This window comes from Osmerus mordax, chromosome 18 (assembly GCF_038355195.1).
Source record: "Osmerus mordax isolate fOsmMor3 chromosome 18, fOsmMor3.pri, whole genome shotgun sequence".
Classification (NCBI taxonomy): domain Eukaryota; kingdom Metazoa; phylum Chordata; class Actinopteri; order Osmeriformes; family Osmeridae; genus Osmerus; species Osmerus mordax.
In genome coordinates, this window is record NC_090067.1 from 9093513 (window position 1) to 9117853 (window position 24341).

General features: G+C 42.4%; 2 protein-coding genes across 2 annotated transcripts; one reads left to right on the forward strand and one right to left on the reverse strand.

The window, feature by feature from the left end:
• Positions 1-2365: 2365 nt before the first annotated feature.
• lin28ab (lin-28 homolog Ab) lies at positions 2366-8792 on the reverse strand. The gene is made up of 4 exons (XM_067256174.1): positions 8703-8792; positions 7637-7809; positions 4451-4629; positions 2366-2880 (listed from the first exon to the last, which is right to left on the reverse strand). Exons 1-4 carry the CDS (start codon positions 8710-8712, stop codon positions 2658-2660), a joined length of 585 nt encoding a protein of 194 aa, XP_067112275.1. The 5' UTR covers positions 8713-8792; the 3' UTR covers positions 2366-2657.
• Positions 8793-15225: 6433 nt separating this feature from the next.
• Positions 15226-22753, forward strand: maneal (mannosidase endo-alpha like). Its single transcript, XM_067256184.1, has 4 exons — positions 15226-15724; positions 15901-16010; positions 20579-20655; positions 21669-22753. Exons 1-4 carry the CDS (start codon positions 15226-15228, stop codon positions 22303-22305), a joined length of 1323 nt encoding a protein of 440 aa, XP_067112285.1. The 3' UTR covers positions 22306-22753.
• The last annotated feature ends 1588 nt before the right edge of the window (positions 22754-24341 follow it).

A 24341-nucleotide genomic window follows, 5' to 3' on the forward strand; every position in this document is an offset into this window, starting at 1 on the left:
CACAATACAAACACAAACAAAACTACAAATGACTGAGCAAACCATCAGTAAAGACAAAGTAGAAAACAATTCAACAACAGTTCTGTGGGAGTTAGGAAACATTGCATTGCAAGTTGACAAATACAAATCTCACAGCACAGCTCAAGGACACAGCATTCTGCTTCAACAGGAGAGCACAAAACTCTGCCCCGATCCATTACACATCTTCAAAAAAACATCATGAGGTAGACTTGTATAGATTAATGACAAAACATTCCTGCCTTGTTCTCATATCATAAAATAAAAACATAAACCAAAAGGAGGGAAAACAAGACAACAGAGCCAGCCCATAGTGATAAGTAAACAAAAACACATGCTGTCGATGATGCATGCTTTGCCATAACGACCATCTCTAGTACCTATCTATTCTACAACTACATTAACTACCATGCACGCAAAGAAGTAAATATTATATTAATATCACATAGCTGAATATGTACAGTATAAACCACAAATGATAAATTGCTGATTCCTTAAACTCAGGCCTGTACTAGACTATATTTTGGTCTAATAAAAACTGGTGTTCATCTTGTGCCAGCTCCAGACAGCCAGACCACAACATATATAATATGGCTTTGAATTTGACCATTGGATTATAAATGCTTCCCTTGATGTCTATGCCACCGTAACACAGTGACCATAAAAATACAGCAGGACTAGATACATGAATATACTGTATGGACTACATGGACAAATTGTGAAAATAGTGCATCTATCTCGCTTGTCTCTTTAGGCAATGAAAGATCTGGATTTTCCGGCAACCCAGCACACAATAATCTAGAACACACACAAACTATACCATCCTTCAAAATACCTCCTCTCAAAGTTCCCCTTAGATCAAAACAATGTTTTCAAGGAAGGAAACTTGGAGTGCAGTCAAAGGGATTAGCCAAACCAACACATTCAAAGCAAGGAACTTCACAACGTTGTGTATTGCGTCATGCACTGAGCCATGACATTGACAGATTCATCAAACTTGGATCACATTGTGTTTCTATGTGCTGCAAGTAGCAACATCGTCTCATAAATAAGCTTTATAATATATAGTCAATGTGTTTTTAGTGTTGTATATTACTTGTGTTGAGTAAATTGTACATACAGCAGAGGCATAAGGTATGGGGGGGGGGGGGGGGTCAAGATGTTTTCTGCATCCCCCCTTGACACCACACCTTAACTTATACTGCTAAACTATGATGCCATGCAATTGCAAATGCATATTCACTATATTTACTTGTAATGTTTGACAGTATTAACAAAAGAGTACACAGGTGTTAGACAGTGTAAGGTGTGATCCTATTTGATCATAAATCAACAATCATTCCAAGAGCCAAAGTTACAGAAAAAAGAGGATGTCAGCCTTAACAAAACTGGATCCATTAGAAAGCCAGTTTCACGATGCATTTGAATAAATAATCAATATAAAAAGATTTATATATATACACACACTTTAGTGGTGAAAATATCCCAACATCTGTGGATAACAAGTAGTGACAGAACATTTAATTGAAAAGTTAACTACTGTGATTAAAAAAAGCAAATGACAAAACAGGTCTAACTCCTCCTAAGAAAGTCCATGCAATACTGCTAGCTTTCACAATTTTCAAGTAAAACACAAGTAATCTTTGGGAAGAAGTGAGCAGCCCTGATAAAATTCCATGATTCCATGAGAGCTCAAAGCAGTCAAAGTCTGCCTTACAATCAATGCTGGTCTTGCATAACACCTTGAATCACGGCTTTATAAATCAAGAACAGTTTACTGTCTTGATAGAAATGGATTCATGAGTAACATGCAGAGGTATATGTATCCGTTTCTGTGTTTGTGAAGAATCATTTTCAGTGAATATTTTTTTTATGGGGATTGAAAACAGGCCACTTGATTCCACAAGAGATAGATTGAGAGGCTATGGCACTTCATAATCTATAATGATTGTGTACGTTCCCCATGGCAATGATGGTGTCCTGACAATCACTCAGCAAGAGTTCAAACATTCACTTGGCCGAAGAAATGTAAAATTACAAGCGCACCTGAAGAATACATCAGGCAGAAAGACACTTCTTCCGTTTGTCAGAAAACCATTTCCCAGCCAACATACAGTGTTATCCGCTTAAATACATTCACTATTATGATTGTATTTCCAACTTATATCAAGGTGTCTAATAAATACGGCATACCGTCATGTTCAGTAAAACCCTAACATAGGCTCCCATCTTGTTGCAGAGATAAAGAGTATGTAAAGTGATAAAATGACAACGCTTATTGCATTTGGTAAATACAAATACAAGTTTTCCGGACATAGTTTCAATCTAATCCTGGAAATAAAACTGGTTTATCTAGGAGTAGGTTTATTCTAGGACTGGGTAACAGGCCCTAAATGTTTTGATTGTTTCATTACAAAGCTAAGACACTTCATCTAAGGCAGAAAAATATAAAAAAAAATAATACGTCTTTTGAGATCAAAAAGGGGGATGTCTCTCTGCAGTTTAAACAACGAGCTCAGTCCAAACTATCACATCATTAAACTAAACTGCTTCTTTGCTGTTCAACATAGAAGACCTGAGGTAGTTTCAACATTCCAGTGAAACCTCTTTTGATTGGTGCGTGTTGTAGTATCCCTGATTCATTCGTCGGAGCTCTCTGGGGGCAAAGGTGCCCCTGCATGCTCCTGCTCCTCCTCCCTCAGCGAGGTCGCGGTTCCCTGAGAGCCCGGGGAGGACTGCTGTGCTTTGATTGGGCAGTTGGCCACCATGTGGGAGGTGCTCTGGCAGAAATGGCACTTTTTAGGCTGAGGGGGCAACTGGCATTCTTTGGCATGATGGTCAGGTCCTCCACAGTTGTAGCATCTAAAACAGAACAGACACATGTAGAGCTTTGTATGGCTTCCTCAGCTAATAACTCATTGAAGGTATTAACTTCATTATAATACATTGTGCTTGGACTGTCAGAGTGGAGCTCATAATGAAGGGCTGAACTCCGGAGCAGATTACATGGGTTTAACACTAGAGGGCAGTGTACTCATGTATAACTTCCAATTCCTGGGTAACATGCAGCATTTCTGACAAATAATGTTATAGGGAATCTTGTCAGAAATTGTAGATAAAGGTTATAGCAATATTTCCTTGGTCAAGAGCGATGTACCAAAATAGTATGTCTTTGTATTTGTTTAAATCAATATCTTTGGATTTTCTTGTGCTTATTGTATGACTAAGGACGTCTTACGATGGTTTGCCTGCCATCTTCTTGTTAAACCTAAGCAACAATGCATTTTCTAAATTAGACAATAAGACAATGTAAGGCATTGGAATTTGGATAATATTTACAGTCTTGTCAACACTCACTTGACCTAGAACATTCACAGTAGTAGGTATACCATACAGTTATGCCAAACAATATGAAAGAATCCTGCCATTACCCTGACAGACATAGAGATCAAGCCCCGAGGCATCACACAGCTAACCATGGTTTCCTTCCTTCCTTCTCCCCTTCCTTTAACCCTTAGCCTCCCAACCCCCATCCCAGGGCATTCTCCAGGGGGCTGAGGGGGGTTATAGTGTGTTATTGATCAGTGTGGGGACATGGGGATGGGAGAGAGGGGGTTCTTTGTTTCAATGCAGTAAAGTGACCTCTGAACCCTGACTCCCACCCCACACGCTCTCCTTCTCTGCCTTCCCCCACCTCATTTACACACCACACTCCATTGTTGCCATGGCGCTGGTCACCTCTGACCTCACTCGGGCACCTACATCTGTTATCAATTAAATGGATAGGATCCTTTTTCCCCTTCTGCAACAAACGGTTATGTTTGGGGGCTACTGAGACGATGTGTGAACACACATATAGCTGGTCTTTGATTAGTTAAGTTTAGAACAAAACAAGGATTATTGTTCCAAAATAATTGATTACAGATGGATCAAATATTTTCCCGTTTCATCGATTCTCCAATCCAATATTTGTTCGGGCTTGGGAATAAGATGTGGTTGCAGTCAAAATGAAACAGTATATCTGGATCATACAACCAAAGTATTCTGCAGTAAGCGAACTCGGTGCATTGTGCAATAGAAGCCTTGAATGAGGAGGTGGGGGTTGGTGAAGTGTGACGATCAAAATTCACATGATGAAACAATCATATTGATCCAGGTAAACTCAATCCTACTCGGGTCAGAGAAGGGTTGTATTCAACCAAGTAACTAGCTCCCGGTTGATCTTCCAATCCCTTTTTCCTTGTTTCCTTAAGGAACACAATGATCTGCTGCACTTACTATATGCACTCTGTATGTCGTTTGGAATAAAAGTGTTGCTAAATTAACGAATGTATGTGAGATGTTCCAATTCACAAACTAGTTTTATGTGGTTTAACCAAATCCAAATGGGAAGGGGCATCTCTGTGGTCAGAGAGGATCTGATCTGACTCACCTGTCTCCTTTCGAGCGTCTTTTCTGGGCCCCTTTTGGCTTCTTCTCACTGCCCACACACGGTGCTCCCTCCGGCCCCGTCACCCTCATGGACTCCAGGCCCTTGGAGGACGTCTTAAAGGTGAACTCTACCTCCTCACCCTCCTTCAGGCTGCGGAAGCCCTCCATGTGCAGTTTGCTCTGTGGGGTGGGGGGGGGGGGGCTCTGTCAGGTTAGAGCTCAGCCAAGAACACATGAAGGAGGGAGCTACTGGGCATGCCGTTTACTGTCATTTTATTACCAGGTTCTTGACTTCATTCACAATTCTGCCATCTTGGCAGCTCTGGCCATTTGGACAGCCACCAACTAATCTTGTGCATGGTAATTGTAAACAAAGGAGGTGTTACTTAATTGGAATAGCTTGCATAAATCAAACATTCAGCATGGATTTCAGATCACCAATGGAAACATCTAGCCACCCCCACTCTCTCTGGGGCTCAGCCCCCTCCAGTAAACCCAATCCTATTGACAGCCCTGTTAAAACATCAATGCCTTCTCACACCCTCTCCTCCCCCCATTTCCAGAATTCTGTGTGTTCCTGTGTGTGTGTACGCAACACACTCCACCCCCTACCCCCCCCCAGCTAGTCCCAGCATTCCAAGCCCCAACCCCCTCCTCCTTACTCAGGACCACCTCCACCATGCAGCACAGAAACATTCTCTAAAACAGGTCCATCTGGTCAAGTCACAAACTGATAATTCCTGAAGGATGCTGGGGGGGAAATTAAGAGGGGGTTGATGGTGGGGGTGGGGTGCATTCCTGGGATAGTTAACTCAAAAAGGTGCATGAGGAAAGGTAGCAAACATGTACCACAACCTTCAGAAAGAAGGTCTACATTTTGAGTCACTGTAAATATATTGAATTTACATATGGCTTCTTGCCAACTTTTATCTTGTACATCGAAATGTTTGACACCAAGATTTCTGTCCTACACAAAACCAGTCCAGAGTTACATATTTTCTTCAGGGCATTCCCATTGATCTCCCAGTTGATGTTGTTTTTCACCTCAGGGAACGCTGCCATGTTGTGGAGCAGTGGTGGCTCGTGGGAGGGCTACCCTGGGTCACTTTATGGCCCTCACATGCCGTTGGGCTTAACCCAAACACCCCACTCTCCTCAGGGGGGGTTGAAGTGATCATGGTGGGAACTGAATCTCAGGGGGTGATTGCCAACAACGTTAACATTCCTCCTGTCCCGTCAGAGGTTCCCGGAACTGTCCTCTGACCTCCTCCGCTTCACCTCATCCTCCTTTCTCCAGGTCTATTTGATGACACACACACACACTTCTTGCTCTCTCACTCACTCTCTGACTACTCGCTTTGTCACTCCTCTGCCTCTTTTCACTCTTCATCTTCATTCTGTAAACAGACTCAACCCCCCCCCCCCCCCCCCCCCACACACACACACACACACACTCCTCATTCACAGATTTGCTGCTCAGTAACAGACGGCAGGATTTCCTTTCTCTGGTTGACAATGACGTCCATTGTCCAGTAGGACCTACAGCTCCTCAACCTGGAACTCACTGAAACATTTCCCACTTTCCAACCTGAAGAAGGAACATTTCTTGAGCCAAGGGTTGCTGCAAGACAATTTCCTAATTTCCCATTACCCAAATTTGCAAACAGTCAGAATGACTGGCACTGCAGGCAGAGGTGATCTGATGAGAATTGGGGCTGGGTGGGCACCACACATGAGCGACCTCCCTGATGTTGGAAGGACTTTATAACAGGAAGTAGGGCTGGATGAGGTGAGGAATGAGTTGCATGTTATCCCTTACCAGCCTGCCTGCTCCTTTTAACTTCCAAAGCAAGACAGCTTACTCTGGCTCTGGTTGGGGGGATGGGGTGGCACGTGGGAGAGAAAGCGAGGGGGGGGGGGGGGGGGGGGGGTACTTCCAGTACTTAGACCTGGCAGACTTTAAGATGTGATAATCTCCAAGTAATTTTACACAAATTTCCAGGCCGCCAAGCGAATTGGACATATTTCAAACTTTTAAAAACACAACTTTGCTAATCTTACATACAACATTCCTCCTAAATGTTTGGTAAGGTTTGCCTTTATCCTTATCACTTAAAACTGACATTAATTTGTTTTGACTTGGATTTACCTTTACGATATCACATTTTATAGTTGTGTGTTTTTCTTCACATTGACTTCCCATCACTCGTTTCTTAACGGTTCTCACACTTCATTAAATGTTTTTTTCTGTCTCTGTGAGTCATGTATCCCACGCTTGGCTTAATACTTTCATCTATAGATACGGTTCAACATGATCTGGGGGGTATTCCAGAAAGCAGGTTACGTGATATACCCAGTTAAGACTAACTAACGGGTAGTCAGGTGGCTGAAGCGGTTAGGGAAGCGGGCTAGTAATCTGAAGGTTGCCAGTTCGATTCCCGGCCGTGCCAAATGACGTTGTGTCCTTGGGCAAGGCACTTCACCCTACTTGCCTCGGGGGGAATGTCCCTGTACTTAATGTAAGTCGCTCTGGATAAGAGCGTCTGCTAAATGACTAAATGTAAATGTAAACTCTCCAGTTGACACACAATGTTGCAGAAACATACTGGCAATGTTGCTACAATGCTGGCTGTCTTATGAGGAGTTAACTTACCCGGTAATGTCACATAAACTGCTTTCTGGAATACCCCCCTTGTTGGGTTTCAGAGCAAAGAGCTATTTTTTAAATGTCAGCTCAATTATATTCTATTGGACCTGTGTCCCAGTGATGATTGAGATATGTTGAAGTTACCTCAGTTGTGATTGAAGTGTAGGCCTCTTAAATTACGATCCAACATTACAGCTACACTTTTCACAGCAAACAAATCATCATGGTGTACTTGGTTACATTTAAAATGTGTATATTTATATTAGGCCTACATTAAGCAGTGCATTGAGTGATACAAAGATTCAGGGCACTGAATTAGCTTATGTTGTGTAATGGATGCAAATTCCTAAATGGGACATAACATTATTTTTCATTTAAAATGAATCATCAGTCTTTGTATAGTTAAACATAGGAATCCCTTTTATGCCTTTGACATTGGAACGCCCCACTAGACTGACTATGCAGTAGCATACCTTCGATTCTGGTTCGGAATACAGTACGTCAACACTCCAATCTCCAGGAGAAATAAATAGAACTGACCTGATGAACGAACACATCGACAGGCTCCTCGAGCAGTGTACCATCTCTATTTGTCATGGAGAGGAACCCGAAGCCCATTCGCACGTTGAACCATTTGCACACGCCGCTACCTCGAGAAGAGTCCACGTCTTCGTCTGTGGCTGTCGCTTCCTCCTCGATCTTTGCACAGCCCCCTTTTGAAAAAAGAAAATGTCACTCTTCTTAGATCACAAGAACATTTTTAGAGTGCAAATGTAGGCAACAATAACTGATAGTTAAATTGACGTTGACAGGCCCTTACTGGGTTGTTTTTCACCATCAGTGCTCTGCAGCGACATAAGGGAACCATGTATTGCGCAATGAGAAAACCCGCTTGAGAGGAACAAGGAACACTAAATGTTGAAAGTAATATTTATTCATTTGAACACATTAACTGCTTAGATAAATCTCACTTTCAGAAATTGATCCAACTTTTTGTGGAAAGAAAACATGCAAAAAAGTAATTATGGTAGACTTTTCAAGAAACGCATTCAAAAAAACAATGCCAATACGAATAAATACAATAAAATAAACCGCTACAACTAGAATAACATAAATATAGCCTAGATAATTGTGTATTCAAATATTTCCCCCCGATCAAACCATAAAATGTATTTTATACATAAATAAACCCCATGTAGGCTGCATTGTAAAGGAATAGGAATTCAATTACATCAACAACAAAATCCAAAACAGAACTTCTACCTGTAAATTGTTGATTGGAAAGGGAGCCCATCCCGCTCCTTTCCCGTATGTTTAATTCCAAGTTTGTCTCCACCATGAGAAACCCTTACTTTCTCGCATGAGGCTTTTAACAATTAAAGAAACGTGCTTTAACAGAGACAGCGTTGGAATAAAGTTGACAAAAAGGGGTTGGGATACTTTCTCCCTGACAACGAGAGGTGGAAAGACTGGAAAGGGATTCCTGAAAAGAATCCCAACATTTTAAAGATAATTCAAGGAAGCTCAACACGCCTTTTTTTGTCTATCGCCCAATAAGTCTATTCCATTGAAGCCCCCAACATCTTCAAACACACACTGCCCTTACCTTCTGCCATGGTTTTGAGGGTCCAGATTCTCCTACTTCCAGCAAAATTAGGCGAAAAATCTTGATGTTCTAGTCAGCACTCGTGAGTGCAACATCCGTGCGTTTTTGTAATCCCTCTTTTAAAAGAATCTGTTTTCCTCCTGGTTCTCGCGCATAAAACTACGACCCTGGCCCTCCTGTGTCTGATATTACCCCACCTACTCGGTCAAGTCCACGTGATTCTCAATTGAAATCTTCTCGCAGATAAATTAGACATTCCACAATGATCCGAATTCGGAGAGCGACCAATCAAGGGCTGGGACCACATAGCTCTCGCGGGGCCTGGAGCAACACCCAACCCTCAGACACGAGTCCGCGCAACCCCCTCAACCCCCACTTTCAGCATTTAAATGTATGAGCATGGAGTGATTTTCACTGCAGCCATTTGTATTAAAGCAAGGCCTTTAAATGCACAGGTCCTTGCACTCCTGCAAACCTTCATGTCAGAAGTTAAGAGTGCATTTTTTTAACCAACCTGTCTGCTCACAGGTTATTTAACAATTGCCTTTACTCAATAGACTAACAAACGGACATGAAATAACATTTCTCAATTAGACGTATCAAAACATGCTTTATAAATCACCATTATGCGTGGGGGGAAATTAACAAATAGCCTACATTTATAAAATGGCCCTACATTTTAAGGATAAAACAATCTTTCACACAACCGTTTTAGACACATTTATTTGGATATCTTAAGTCTTTATGTGCTTCAGTGTATGGGTGTGAAATGCCATTTGATTGATAGTTTCCACACACAAATCGCCGATTATACAGAAAACGAATGTGAACGCATAGAGCCTGTGTAGCCTTTCTACACAGACGAAGGTGAGTGAAATTAGGCTACAGGACAGCAATAGCAGCGGTCACATCTCACCCACATTTGATGTGAAACTACTCCCAACTGCTACTTATTTTATGTATATCCTATCAGACTGTGACGATATAAAGTTGCATTGATAATTGGATTATCCAACGAATTTAGCCCTCCTATCAACACAAGTGGCCACCAGTCCTCAGATAGACAAATAAAACCCGTATGAACGTGTCAGAAAAAGTACACGTTGTTTTGTCTAAGTAATACAATAATACAATTTATTTTGATGTTACTCTTAAGTAACCAAACTAGTTTTGGAGTTCTTTTGAAGGCCTCCGAAATGCAACGGTTATGGAATTGTTTGCGTCTGAGGATTGAAATGATTAAAACTGCACACCAGAAATAAACATAAAATGTCAAGTCAAATCAACTGCTATGATTTATATCAGGAAGTTGGGCTTTATGCTACAGCTGGCATCCATCTCTCCATTCAAGCATGCAAGAAGTATTCCGTCCTCGAAGTTAATTAAATGTATTATTGATTTATTGAGATAGTTGTCTCTCATTAGTTATATGAACGTATATAATAAGGTGTGTCGGGAAATGCATACAAAATGTGTTTCAAACGGACACCTGTTGCAGTGTAACAATGGTTTGCTTCAATAGTGGTCTGTAGTCATTAATGACTCATCTTTAATGAACGGGGATCCTACCACAGTTAGACATCCAATACCATGAATGGAACTGAGAGAAAGACATTTTCATTGGGCAGCTGGTGACTAATGCTGATTGCTCATTCACTAACCTGCCTTTCTCATTAAACCTGATACGTGTTTTACGAACACTGTGCTTCACACGTGACATATGGGATTCCGTTTTAGAATGGGATTATGCACTGAAAACATACATGCTCAACTAATGTATTGTGTGTTATGTATGCTACTGAAATGCAAGTTAGATTGATGGATATATGGACATATTGAATTCTCAGCAAATTAATTTAGTTTCAAATTCAAATGATAAAAATAGTCTGCTGCTCTAATCCTCACACCTTTCTTATCCTCCAACATTTCTCACGTTTCTCTCAATTTTTATTACTCAACTGTTGTCCCCTGACCCTACCCACCATCTCCTCTACTCTCTCGTCTCCTCGTCTCCTTTCTTCTCTGCACTCTTTTCATCTTCCTTTTGTTGTCCCCTAACTCTTCCTCTCCTCCCTTACCCTCCTCCCAACTCTTCTTTCCTCTCCTCTTTTATCCCTCATGCCATATTATCCCTCCTTTCCTCTTTTTCTCTCCTTCTCTACTCTGCTCTCCTCTTCCCTTTCTTTTCTTCCCTCCTCCTTTCTCCTCTCTTTTACTCTCCTATCTTATCCAATCTTTCCCTCTTTTTCCTTAACCCCCTCGTCTGCTTTCGTCTTTCTCTCTTCTCCTTTCTATCATCTCCTCCCCTCTTTTCTCCTCTCTTTTCTTATCCGTTCTCTCCTCTCCCTCTTTTTCTCTTGTCTTTTCACTTCTGCTCTCCAACCGGCTGCCGGGCGCCTCCCTGTCACCATGGAGATGAAGGGGCTTCTGTCCATCATCGAACAAAGAGGGCAACGTTTAAGGTGACCCGTGTCACACAGAGGGACCTGGTCACAATGCCCCGGCACGTGCTCCCTCAGTCACCCCCACCCCACTGCCACACACAACCACGCACACAGGAAGTTATGTCACAGTAATTAAGAGACCGGAGATATATTCTACTGACTGCTTGCCAACTGTTTTTCCCTGATTGCTATTGCAAAAAAAAATTCAAAGAGTATTTATTATTTTAACGGTTAACCCGCAGCTCCAAACTGTAACACAACCTCTCAAACAAAAGGTGAATGACACAAATTCAACTATCTCCATCAAGACACACTTGATGGAGATACACAAACTCTAAAAAGGTTTTCAATTTGTCATTACACAATTGCCCCATAAAGGCAAAATATAACTATTAATATACCCTAATGCATAAGTCTTTTTTTATTTTTTATTTTTTTACCACAAATTACATATTTTTTACCAATGTTTACTACATTAGAATGAATGTCAGTCAAGAGCAGGAATGAATTGAGTAAGGCTTTTTCATACACAGTACCTTTATCCTTTTGTTGTTGAAATATTTATTCTACTGTGCATTATACATGCATAAAAAACAATTTGCTGTAATGTATATATATATATATATATATATATATATATATATATATATAGAAAGCTTGTAAAACTAAGCAAAAACAAGCAATGAAAAAAACCTTACAGCATTGCAGTAAGGAAAATATCTCCTTGCATGGTGCATTACAAACTGTACCTGTTTCACATGGATCAGGACTGATAGTTGTATCAGTTGGGTCAGTTCAGGAGTTAGTTGTATCAGTTGGGTCAGATCAGTGTGTAAAAGTATTTACTTTTTGTTTTACATTTAGTCATTTAGCAGACGCTCTTATCCAGAGCGACTTTTAGGCTTTTAGAGAAAAAACTGCTGAATTAAATGGTTTGTAATTAAACTAGTGATTTGAACATATGAACATAGAAGAGTACAAAAATGTAAACCTGTAGTGTATGTGTGTGTGTGAGAGAGAGCTAAAGAGAGAGTTATTTCTGTCATTTAAATTAGTTCGCTCTTTTTTCATCCTACAAAAAAGCTGATTTGGATATTCTGAGGAGGTAGGCCGCAGGGAGAAATATCCCAATGGACCTATACTGGAGAATCTGTCAAATCACCTTTCACCTCATGTCCCATGAGACATACAAATCAATAAGTCAAATCAATATCTGATCCATACACACTTCCATGCTGTAACTGCAATGTTACAGCATCAATGTTGCAACAAGCCTCTAGGTAGGACAGCCTGTTCTTCTTATCTTAACAACCCAAACAGTCGACAAAAAATAAGAATACTCGTTCAGGAAACAAAATGGCCTACTTGCCAATCATTAAGTATAGCTGTAACACTTTTGATTGAATGCGTTTTTCAGAACAATGAACGATTTGATTAAGAAAATGAGGGTCCACCAAACTATCTGCTGAGCAGAAGCCTAATACATCAAAGAGTTGACGTTGTCACAGCTAATTGTCCAGATTATCTGTCAACATAGAGATTGAGCAGCATATATACTGGGAACTTTCGACTAGTAGACGTAGTGTTTTCACCAGCTCTGTATTAAGACCGGTGAACACCAACAGCTGTAAGAAAACCGTTAAAGCCATTTCAGCACCTTGGACAGTTCTGAACGCTAAAGAGTATCAAAACTATGAGTGTTGGAAATGTCCTAATTTTTTGTTCTCAGACAAGTATGGAGCCTTTACCGGGAATCTGATCTTAAAAATGACGATAAATATGTTTTTTAGATTTTTAGGGTTCATTAGGGCACAGTAAGACAATTATATGCCACTGTTAACATTTAAAATGATCCATAGTTCGTTGTTATCGTTTTTAGATAATGCAAAAGCACAAGTCAAAATATGGAGGTGCTTTCCATGTGACCCAATGCTTGAGCTTGTAACAGTTTGAACCCCCGGCTTGAACTCGTTTTTGTAGTCACTCACACCCTCTGGTGGTTAAGGATGGACATTGGAATTAGTGACAGATAACCTTTTTCCGTAGCCCTTCCCAGTTCCCAGTAAACATTGAAGACTAATCACTATAATTAGCTTTCAATAGATTTCGAAGTATAAAGCCACGAATCTTTAAATGTTCTCCACTATAACAGCTATATAGGTTACTTCCAGTAGATGTCGCTGTAATTCTATTGTTGATGAAGCGTTATATCAAATCCATTTTTTTCTTCTTTAGATAAGTATTTAGTGCTTTGACACGTTGACACATTTGTTAAGACTATATGCTATTGCCTACGTTAACATATATCAACATAAATCCGAAATATTAGTAGGCTAGGCCTATTTGGCGCGTTGTGCCCTATTATTCCTCACAGTGGCCCACGGCTGTACTGTAGCCTATAATCCCACAGTGTGAGTGGGCTTTCTATTGCAAAAGCAGAACTGTGGGTGGTGGCACAGCTTCGTTTTAACGTGAACCTCAAAGCTTGTCAATGGTATTTTGGCGGCGAGGACCTGCGCCCACGTCGCTGCCTTGAAATATGCTTTAATCGTGATAGCATGCTTCAGTCAACTCACTTCAATTACATTTACATTTAGTCATTTAGCAAACGCTCTTATCCAGAGCGACTTACAGTAAGTACAGGGACATTCTCCCCGAGGCAAGTAGGGTGAAGTGCCTTGCCCAAGGACACAACGTCATTCAGCACAGCCGGGCATCGAACCTTCTGATTAATAGCCCGACTCCCTAACCACTCAGCCATCTGACCCCCCTCAATTAGACCTAAATACGTTTTGGTCACTAATGATTTGTCAAGGCAACAGTGTTCTGTCGTTCGATTAAATGTAAACAGTCTCACAATTATCTTACTAAGTAGTTCCTAACTAATAATAGACTACGTGCCTTTTCTACATTAGACTAACTATTCAACTTTGATATTTTCGCCCAATTGCCAATTGGTCAGTTATTAATAACTAACTCTAGAAAGTGCATTTCTTGTAAAGAAATATAGAAAGGCATTGCCCTGGCCCTGGATATTAAGGCAGGCGTGGCTACCGACTAGCCTTGGAGTGTAAACAAAGGCAAGCATCATTTGTTTTCCTCACGCGCGGTCCTCTTTAGCTCTACTTGAGGTTAATCCCACCCACTTTGGCTCGCCCCTGCATCGCACATCTAACAGCAAGTGTAGCTTGCTCTGTGTGGCGACAAAACGATCAATATAACGCGGTCTGCGTAAAAGTAGTAGCGTCTGCCTTAAACGGAAGAGAAATCAGTCGCAAACGCACATCAACCTCGCGTTATCAGCCGGCGATGCCTTGGCCTACTGGCGGTTTAATGCATTTTAGAATTGGCTCGCGGAAGATAAGACTGAAATACACAATCCAGTACCAATAACAGGGACACGAAGAATGGATGCCAGACGCAGCAGTCAGACAGAGCCAGAGGAAGATAAAGGTAGGCTACCACGCTGCTGAACTGGAAATGGAAACTAACGTGATTGGCTAAATTACGAAAAGCATAGGCACATACATAAGTGTGCATTCAAGAACACTGAGAATATTTATTTTCGAAGGCTAGCGCATTAACGACGCCGCTTAGTTCTCGCTCTCTCCATCGCAGTGGAATTTAGCGGTTTAATGGTCGAGAAACAGAAAACAACGTGACAACAATGCTCCGAAATGGAAAAACTAATTGAGGAAGGGCGTCTTTATTGCAATGCAGAATGTCTGAACAATAATAAAACATGGGCAGTGTAGTAGGGAAATGATCTTTGTTCGCTAGGGTCTAGCTCTTCCTGTTTGGAGTGACATGGCTCCACTCCATTTGAAATAGAATTTGAAATCGAGCCACGAACACTGTCACTCTTAACTCTTCGTCTGAACGCACAAACCATCACACTGGCATAACGTACAATTATGTCATGTTACCTTTGACTGTATTTCGACGACCACACGAGACTGACATGCAAGGGGAATAGGCTAGCCTAGTTTGAGTAAAACTACAACAAAAAAAGGTTCGACTGTTCATTCTGCTACCCGACGTTGCGACGTTCTACTTTTCCAGGACCATAGACAGCGACAATGACACGGTTGCGCAAGAAAGCTTTTATAGCACTTTTCCTATTTACGCTGTTTATTTTCGGGACTATGATGGGCCTTAGAACGCTGAAGCCGAGTGATGGATTCTCAGACCTTGCCCCGGGGATGGAGTTTGGAGGAGAGGGATCCGATAGGAGGCGACCGGTTCCAAACGGCGTGGTAGTGTCGCCCGGCCAGTCCCACTTGAGCGATACCAAAGTGGTTTTCACAAAATCGGACCGTGATTACAGCATATTCTACGATGTACACATATTCTATTACCTGTGGTATGGCACACCACAGATGGACAACAAATACATTCACTGGGACCACGTCCTGGTGCCGCACTGGGACCCGAAGATTGCTGCCAGCCACGCACAGGGAAGACACACACCTCCTGAAGACATCGCCTCTAGTTATTACCCCGATCTGGGTCCATACAGCTCCAGAGACCCCCGCGTGCTGGAGTCGCACATGGCGCAGATTGAAGCAGCGGCAGCAGGTATTGCACTGATAACAACGCAACACTCTTGCCCACATATTTTTGGTATCATAACTACCATTATATTTTCTCGTGTGGTGCATTCACTAGTTACACAATATGTGTCCTCAGAATTGGATTGTATGATCATATGATATAACTTCATGCTTTTCTGTGAACCCCTTCTGTGGTTGTAGGTGTGCTGGTCTTGTCGTGGTACCCGCCAGGAGTGGCAGACCATCACGGGGAGCCAACTGAGGATCTGGTGCCCGCTGTCATGGACGCTGCTCATAGGCACAGCATCAAGGTAACTGGTGAGAGAACCGGTATGTTTTTCCTTTCTGCCGCTTTACTGAATGAATGGCTGGCAGTGGTAGTTGCTTTGATGCTATTGCTGCAGTTTACATGCACCCACACATCTACTGTGGCCTTAGTTAGTTCTTAGTAATTGATGCATTTGTAATCAGTAATCCGTTAATAACGGATGGCCTTTGTAACTAAATGATCAAACTCGTTTTTGGATTTTCAAAAATAGTATGCATGTTGCTGAATCTGAGAGTGTGGGTGACACTGAGAGTGTCATTGTCTGTCCATTTTCCGAGGTGTCCAAGGTATTTAAAAGTAGATGGAAAACAAGAAATGCATGTGCTGTCAAATTTGATCTTTTAACCCCTTTTCTCCATCCACTTTGCACGTTATAGATACAAACGCATTTCTCCAGCTATCGCACGTCATTCTGTCTTTCCTGCAGTTTGTTTGGACTTTGAATTTGGATTTAACCATTGAAAGACAACAGTGGAGTTCCAGTGGACTGTGTCTGTTGAGAACTTTAGAACTGTTTAAGGTTTTCTAAGGAACACAAACACGTTAATGGTATTGCATTGGCTTCAAAACAGATTTCCCTTCTTCTATCGCAGACAAAACAGAACAAGAAGGTCAGACACATCAAAAGCCAACAACATGCTGAAGGTGCCTTTTACAGGATAGTGCAAGGCAGGCTCAAACCCAGGAAGCAGATTAAGCACAATAAAGCAAAGAAAGTCTGTTCTTCCACTTTCATTCCATCTCTTCTATGATTGGTTTATGATCATAGAAAACTAGCTCAGGCATTTCTATTCAACAAAGAATGATCAGAAATAGGTCTCAGCACAGCTTACACAACTGCTGCCAGGGCTGACCCAAGGGCTAATGCCTCAATTTTCCAACCAGTGGACTAGAACTGCCACACTGAAAATAAAGGTTTAGGTGTCTGGGATTTGTGTGCGCTTGCTTTTGTGTGTGACAACATGTGTGTGTTTTTCTATGTGTGTGTGGTGTGGATGCGGTCTTCAGGATGTTGTCTGCACCTAGGTGCATAGGTGCCTTTATTCTTTAGATTGTATAATCATTAAGAGCCTTTATCAGAGTCACTCCTCTGAGACATTAAAGGAAGGTTCCGTAGATGCCTCAGCATTTTAGAAAGCTCCCAGCGAAGAAAGACAAGCTTCATGGGGGGTCAGATGGCTGAGCGGTTAGGGAATTGGTTAGGGTTAGGGAATTGTTCTGTTAATCAGAAGTTTACCGGTTCGATTCCTGGCTGTGCCAAATGACATTGTGTCCTTGGACAAGGCACTTCACCCTACTTGCCTTGGGGGGAATGTCTCTGTACTTACTGTAAGTCGCTCTGGATAATAGCGTCTGCTAAATGACTAAATGTAAATGTAATGTAAATGTCATTTCACATAGATTGTGATGTATTTTTTGTGTCACATTGAAAAACCTACATGTTTCAGGAAGGTGTTTGTTCCCAGCAGGTGCAGATGTGTGCATCACAGCACATTCAAGCAAAACGCTCCATAAATATTTTGGACCTGTTTGGACATACAATAGTCACTCTTTGACTTACTGTCCACAATTCCATTTTAATTTATGAACTAGACAACAGATAATACACACCCAAAAACTAGAGTCCCTTTTTCTTCATAAAAGCATTAGAATAAAATATTCAGACAGAAACATCTCAGTCAACATCCGATAGTTTGTAGGTGGCTAAACATAAGGACCTCAAGACTAATGTAAGAGTCTTCCACCATCAAACACGGTCCATGTGAACAGTCCGTCCGGCAGGCCCCCCCCCCCCCGGGGTGTACGGTGTCAGCCGTAGAGGGACAGATTGAACAGTATTTCACCTCCACGCTCTCTCATAATTTCAAACCAGCCGAAGCAACTGACAGCCTGAGAGCACCCCTCCCCTTGCCCCCCGCACCAAACACCGCCGGGTTGCCATGGAAACTGTTTATGAAGACCTTGGAGCCTCTTTTCAGAGAGGAAAGAGAGAGAGTGGGTGTTTGTTGGCTTCTGCTCTCTCTCACACACACACATTCTCTTTCTCGCTCTTCCTCTCTCCCACTCTCTCTCCCCCCACCACGTTCATGGTTCGACAGCTCTGTCAGCGGTGGGCTGTTGTCGCTGAGCTTAAACTGATTTTTTTGTGGCCCGAGCAGACAGCCTTGGCAATGTTCCGTGGGTGGGAAAGGGCATCCATCACCCAACCCTTAGCCCTGCCACTGTTCTATTGATGCCTTATGTCTAGAATGTCTAGAAGCTTGTGGATCCTTAGAAGCAGTCAGGGACTTGCCTGTCAAGGGGCAGAGTCACTCAAAATAAGTGAAAGACCTTCAATAATGCCTTTGAAATTAAAACATTTAGCCCGCAGTTGAAGTGCATTGCAGGGGAATAGAGAGAGAAATTAAATATAGAATCAGATGAATAGTAAGTAAGTAAGTAAGTAAGTAAAGTTTATTTGTATAGCACCTCTCGCAGATAAAATCACAAAGTGCTTCACAACAAAATGCAATATAACACTACAAATAAAGAATACAGAACATTTAAATAAAAATAGAAACATGACAGACAACCATAAAAACCCCTCAACTAACTAAAAGCCTGCTTGAATAGCGAAGTCTTGAGTTGCTTTTTAAAAGCTTTGACAGAAGTTTCACACCGTAGAAAGGGAGGCAAGGCATTCCGCAACCTAGGGGCCACTGCTCGGAATGATCGATCCCCTCCAGTTTTAAAATGGGTACAGGGAACCACTAAAAGCTTCTGACATAATGACCTCAAATTACGGGTGGGGTACTACAGGTGAATAGGAAAAAATAAATCCTGTTCTTCTATCAAAATGAAACTTTACCACATGGATATACCCAAAAATATAAGATACTTTTGTATCGTGACTTTTAGTTTACCCCCCAATAAAGTATGCAAATTATGTGTTTTCTCATAAAATATGCGCTAATTTGCATACAATGTAGAACACGGCAACTCCATCATATACATTTAGTCATTTAGCAGACGCTCTTATCCAGAGCGACTTACAGTAAGTACAGGGACATTCCCCCGAGGCAAGTAGGGTGAAGTGCCTTGCCCAAGGACACAACGTCAGTTGGCATGACCGGGAATCGAACTGGCAACCTTCTGATTACTAGCCCGACTCCCTCACCGCTCAGCCAACTGACTCCCTCATCATAGATGAAGTCAGACCGTTTTGGTTTGTTTTAATGGGATCAATAACTAATTGTTCAGACTTGTTCAGAGGCTTTTGTCAAAATAATGTTTTTTTTCAGTTAATTATGTTGAAATGCACTTGACAAGTGCAAAAAAAAATAGTTTTCGCCTCTTTTTTTGCATATAATACCACATAAAATGAGATTGACAAAATATATTTGAAAATCCCTCTGAACATGTCTAGATATTCAAAGTACAAAGCAGTATGTAAAATTGTGTGGCTTTACCTATTATGAGCCAAGAGTTGCCTAGCTTGACATGTGTGCTAGATGTCATTTTGAGAAAATCCCTGTTAAACATTTAGAAGTGTTAGAACGGGTTCTCTCTCGCTTCGTGTTCCCCCCCTCACTGCCATGACAACAAAGTAAATAGCAATATATGATTTGGCTAGCCATATGCTTGAGAGAATAAGCTTTCCAACAATATACAATTCTTTTAAGTTATTTCTTAACTTGCTGAGACAAATTACAACAAAAGATGGTAACAGACCATGATTTAAGGTTTTGTTTACTTGGCGAAGGGTGTATAAAATCATTTAAAAAAACTTACTTTACTGGTGATAGAACCAAAATATCAAAAAATATCCAAATTGACCACCTGAACTAAAATCTGGGTTTTTGCCTGTAGTACCTGGCCTTAAATCAGAAATGTAGGGAGGAACTTCTACATTCTCCGAATAGAGGCCCTTCTCGATGGATAGATTCACATGGGACGTGATGCAGGGCAGTGTCTGGCCATTCCTCTCTGCCCCTCTGCAAGCCCACTTTCCTCAGAAGATGGTCCCATCATATTGCTATTCTTTAATGTGAGCCCCAGTGTGTTACTCTGTCTCCTTCCATCTTCAGACAGGCCTATCCTGGACCCAGTGTTGCTGAATTCAGTTTGATGACTTACTTCCTGGTTTCCAAGATTGCTGATGGGATTCTATTCTTAGAGGATTCTCTTATCTCTTTTTTCCTGGGTTCGGTACCTGTGACACGTTCAGTCTCTCAGAATCAATACACCGTTTTCGATTTGTTCCTCGAAATAACAGTTCTTCTTCAAGGACACTGGAGTGTGTGGCATTTGAGACACCCCTATAGGCTTACATGCATTCTTTGAGGAGCAGCTCCTTCTAACATCATGTAACGGAGATGGTGTTGCTGACCAATCTGGATCATCCCAAATTCTGCTCGTGCTTGACCAAGATGTCCTGTTCAAGGAAATGCGAGAATGCGAGAGTCAAATGCATTCTCCTTTCATTTCCTAGACAATATGTAATCATGTGTATGTGCTGTGATGAGAGTGTCCTCTGCTATTTCACTCAAGTGTTGTGTTCTATTTTCACAGGTGGCGTTTCACATCCAACCTTACAAAGGACGGACCGACCAGAGCATGCATGACAACATCAAATACATCATTGACAGGTATGTTGTTCTCCCTCTCCCATCACCTCCTTGTTGTGCCTCCAACCTTTCAGTTCCTCCCTCTCTTCCGCTAGCCCACCTCGTTCTGTCCTCCTTCCTCCTCTTTTCCCTCGATCTCTCTGTCTTTTTCTTCTCTTTCTCCGTCTAATTTTTCTCTCTCTTTACACCCCTCCTATCCCTCACTCGCTCCCCCTCTCTCCCATTCAATCATGCAATTTAAGACTTTCTTTTCATCCACCAGCAGAAGTGCAGGGCTCTGATTTCCATATCAATTACCGCTGGTTGAAATGTGATCGCACTTAAGGGCAGAAGGAGGTGAAGGAGAAGGAACAGGTGGTTAAATATAGATATCTGTTCCATGATCTCTCTCTAATCACTCTGCAGGTAGTCTACCCCCATACCTAGCTACACTTTTACCTTGATTGCATATTAGTACTCAGGTGGAGCGACAGGATATTTTGGAGATTGAATGTACTTCAAACATTGGCCCTGAAGCAGGCTCCAAGCACAGAAAGACAAATAGTCAATGTTCCAGTCAATGAGCCGTTATAGGGCAATCTGTCAAAACAATGACCCGACACTGAAGTATCCCTAGTATTTGCCTGCTTAAGGATGATGGGTGGTGAATGTGTCACAGCCAAGCTTGTGAGAATTGATGGTCGTGATGGAAGCCTTGCGTACCTCGAGTTTGCTCAGCTAGATATTCCTGCCAGCCAAGCAAAGACCCACTGAGCTGACCATCTGCCATTACACGAAGGCAGAAATACAGGAAAAAGGGAGAGAGAGAAAAATGGTGCGAGACAGAGAGCGTGAGAGAGAGCATTTAGAATCATATATCTACCCCATGCTCTCATCCCAAGCTTCCGCTTAAGAATAATAGCACCATTTCACATGAAAGCATTCACTGTGAGCTGGCATGCAGCCAGTTTCAGAGAGGTCGAGTCGGCAGAAATGCTACCACTCAGCAAATGTGGAAATCTGAATCCTCGACTGAAAACACTATCCTCTCGCAGGTACGGGAAACACGGCGCCTTCTACCGGTTCAAGTCCAGCGCCGGGCAGATTCTGCCCCTCTTCTACATCTACGACTCCTACCTGACCCCTCCCGAGACTTGGGCGGAGCTTCTGACCTCCTCGGGCTCCCACACCCTGCGGGGCACGCCCTACGACGGCGTCTTCATCGCCCTCATTGTGGAGGAGCGCCACAAGCACGACATCCTGGCCAGCGGTTTTGACGGCATGTACACTTATTTTGCGTCCAACGGCTTCTCCTTTGGCTCCTCCCACCAGAACTGGAAGGCCATCAAAGCGTTCTGCGATGGCAACAACCTGCTGTTTGTCCCCAGCGTGGGACCCGGGTATGTGGACACGGCAGTGCGGCCCTGGAACAACCACAACACACGGAACCGTGTCAACGGTCGCTATTACGAGACCGCCCTGCAGGCAGCCCTGTCCGTGCGCCCGGAGATTGTCACCATAACCTCCTTCAATGAATGGCACGAGGGGACGCAGATCGAGAAGGCAGTGCCGAAGAAGACACTGTCAAGGCTGTATCTGGACTACCAGCCCCATCGCCCAGACCTGTACCTGGAGCTCACCCGCCGGTGGGCAGAGCACTTTAACAAGGAGAAGGACAAGTGGCTCATGTAGGCTCGGGAACGGTGTTCTGGATAGCCGGACTTCTTCAGTACATGGAGACTGACTGTGGTTTTTAAACCCTTTGGATGGCCCAGTTTTCTTGTTCCACATACTCCATGTTCCGTCTAGCCTTTGTTCCTCTCAGTACCAATTCGAAACATTCCAGGCGAGGAGGAGTGGATGGGCCGGGGCGGGCTGCGTCAAGGGAGTGCTTTCTCAATGCTTTCTCATGATGAACTCTGAACATTAGAATGTGGATAATCTGTTTATTTTGAAGAGTATTAGTCACATTTTTGTTTTTAGTTTTAATGAGTGCTGGGAGAATAGGGAGTGGGGAACCATCCTCAGCTGTTTGAAGCTGCTTGAGGTGGGGGACTGTGAGGAAGTAGTCCGCCTCGCCATGTAACTTAGCTCTTCTGTTGCTGTACTGTCTCCTATCTCCTATTATTTCTGTATTTCTTTCAGATAATGACAAATAAAGATACTGTGTTCAGTCTTGATTGAGGCTATGTGGTTGGCTGGAAAGAGAGGCATAGATATTAAAGAATGTTCCGCTGCAGATGCAAAGTTAACTGGCCACCCGAGTTGACAGAGAGTTATGCTTTCAGAAATGCTTTCACATGTAAATTTAAGTCATTCCGCTGGACCAAAGTTATCCATCTCAATCTACGGAGACGTAATTTTGTAAAAGCGCAGTTCAAGGGAGCATCAGAGCTGTGACAGCAGTTTTAAGACTGTGAGCTAGCTGCGGGTCTCCACACAGAGAAACACTATCACTCAATGTGGGCTCACAGACCCTAGCATCGCTACTTGGCAAATATCAGCATGACAAACAGCGGGCATTGTCTCCAAACTAGTGCCTATACTGAATCAATTCTGTGGGTCAATAAGAAATGGTTGGGTCAAGTCTGACCCCAAATGCTATTCTGTGACGACTGCCATCACAGTCATCACTGATTTTGCTCAGGCAAATCAGCCTTTAGCAACATAGAGCACACACACATTGTTAATCCCCAGCTTCACAAAGCTCTTGGGCCTGGAGGCCCTGGCCTCCTAATCATGACAGCTGATCTTCGGTCTCAGGTGACAGACTCGCTCTCACCTCAGAGACATACTGCGGCTGTAGGCATTGCACTGTGGGAGTACAGCGATGGTTATAAGATGCGGCAGATGAGAGGGTGAGAGACCAAAAAGTTGTTGTTTCTCAGAAAGCCTTTACATGCTTGATTCCAGTCTCACGCTGTGTCCTGTTGGGCAAGTCCACGCGATGGCAGGCTCGGACCGAGCACTAGAAACCGATGTTTTGAGTTTTGGCTCCCTTAAGAATATTCAAGTCACCCAAAATTTGGAACCCAAATGGACAGTGACCGTTTAAAAGGGAAAGCAGAACAAAAGAGTGAGAGAGGGATGATAAGATCTGAACAAGTTTGAAGAGCAATCCAGCAATGCAATACTCAAGCACTTAAAACCAAGTCCATTTAGTTCATTCATAATTCAGAACTAGAGGAGACTGAGTGGACTTTTAAAAAGTCACTTACCTTTTTTCTGTGATTCAGCATGGGTTCCCAAATGCATGCAGGAAGTCCATCTGCTCTCATGGGCAATTACGGTCCCCACATTTCTTCACAACACTTTTTTTATTTCCACAATTATTATTTTTTTTAAGACAGACCATGTCAAGTGATTGCAGAGTTTCTGACAGCAGCAATTTTTCGTATTCTGCGTAGTCAAACTGTAACCACCCGCATTGTTTTTGCTGGAGTCAACTGATTTCAAAAGGCCCTAGAGACTGTTAGCTAAACTGTTAAGAAACTGCCACTAGACATTAGGCAATTAATCAACCCACATGGTTGGGCTTCTCCCCACCATATGAGCTGTTATTATACTGTATGTAGGTCTGAGATCACAAATGGTACTTGTAATGCTCATGTAAAAAATATAAACTAGTTCTTTCAAAGTGAATGAACATACTGAGATAAAATCCATATTGACATTTCAAACAAGGTACAGTGTTCACTAAATTGTATGTTCACAGTAGTTGAACATAC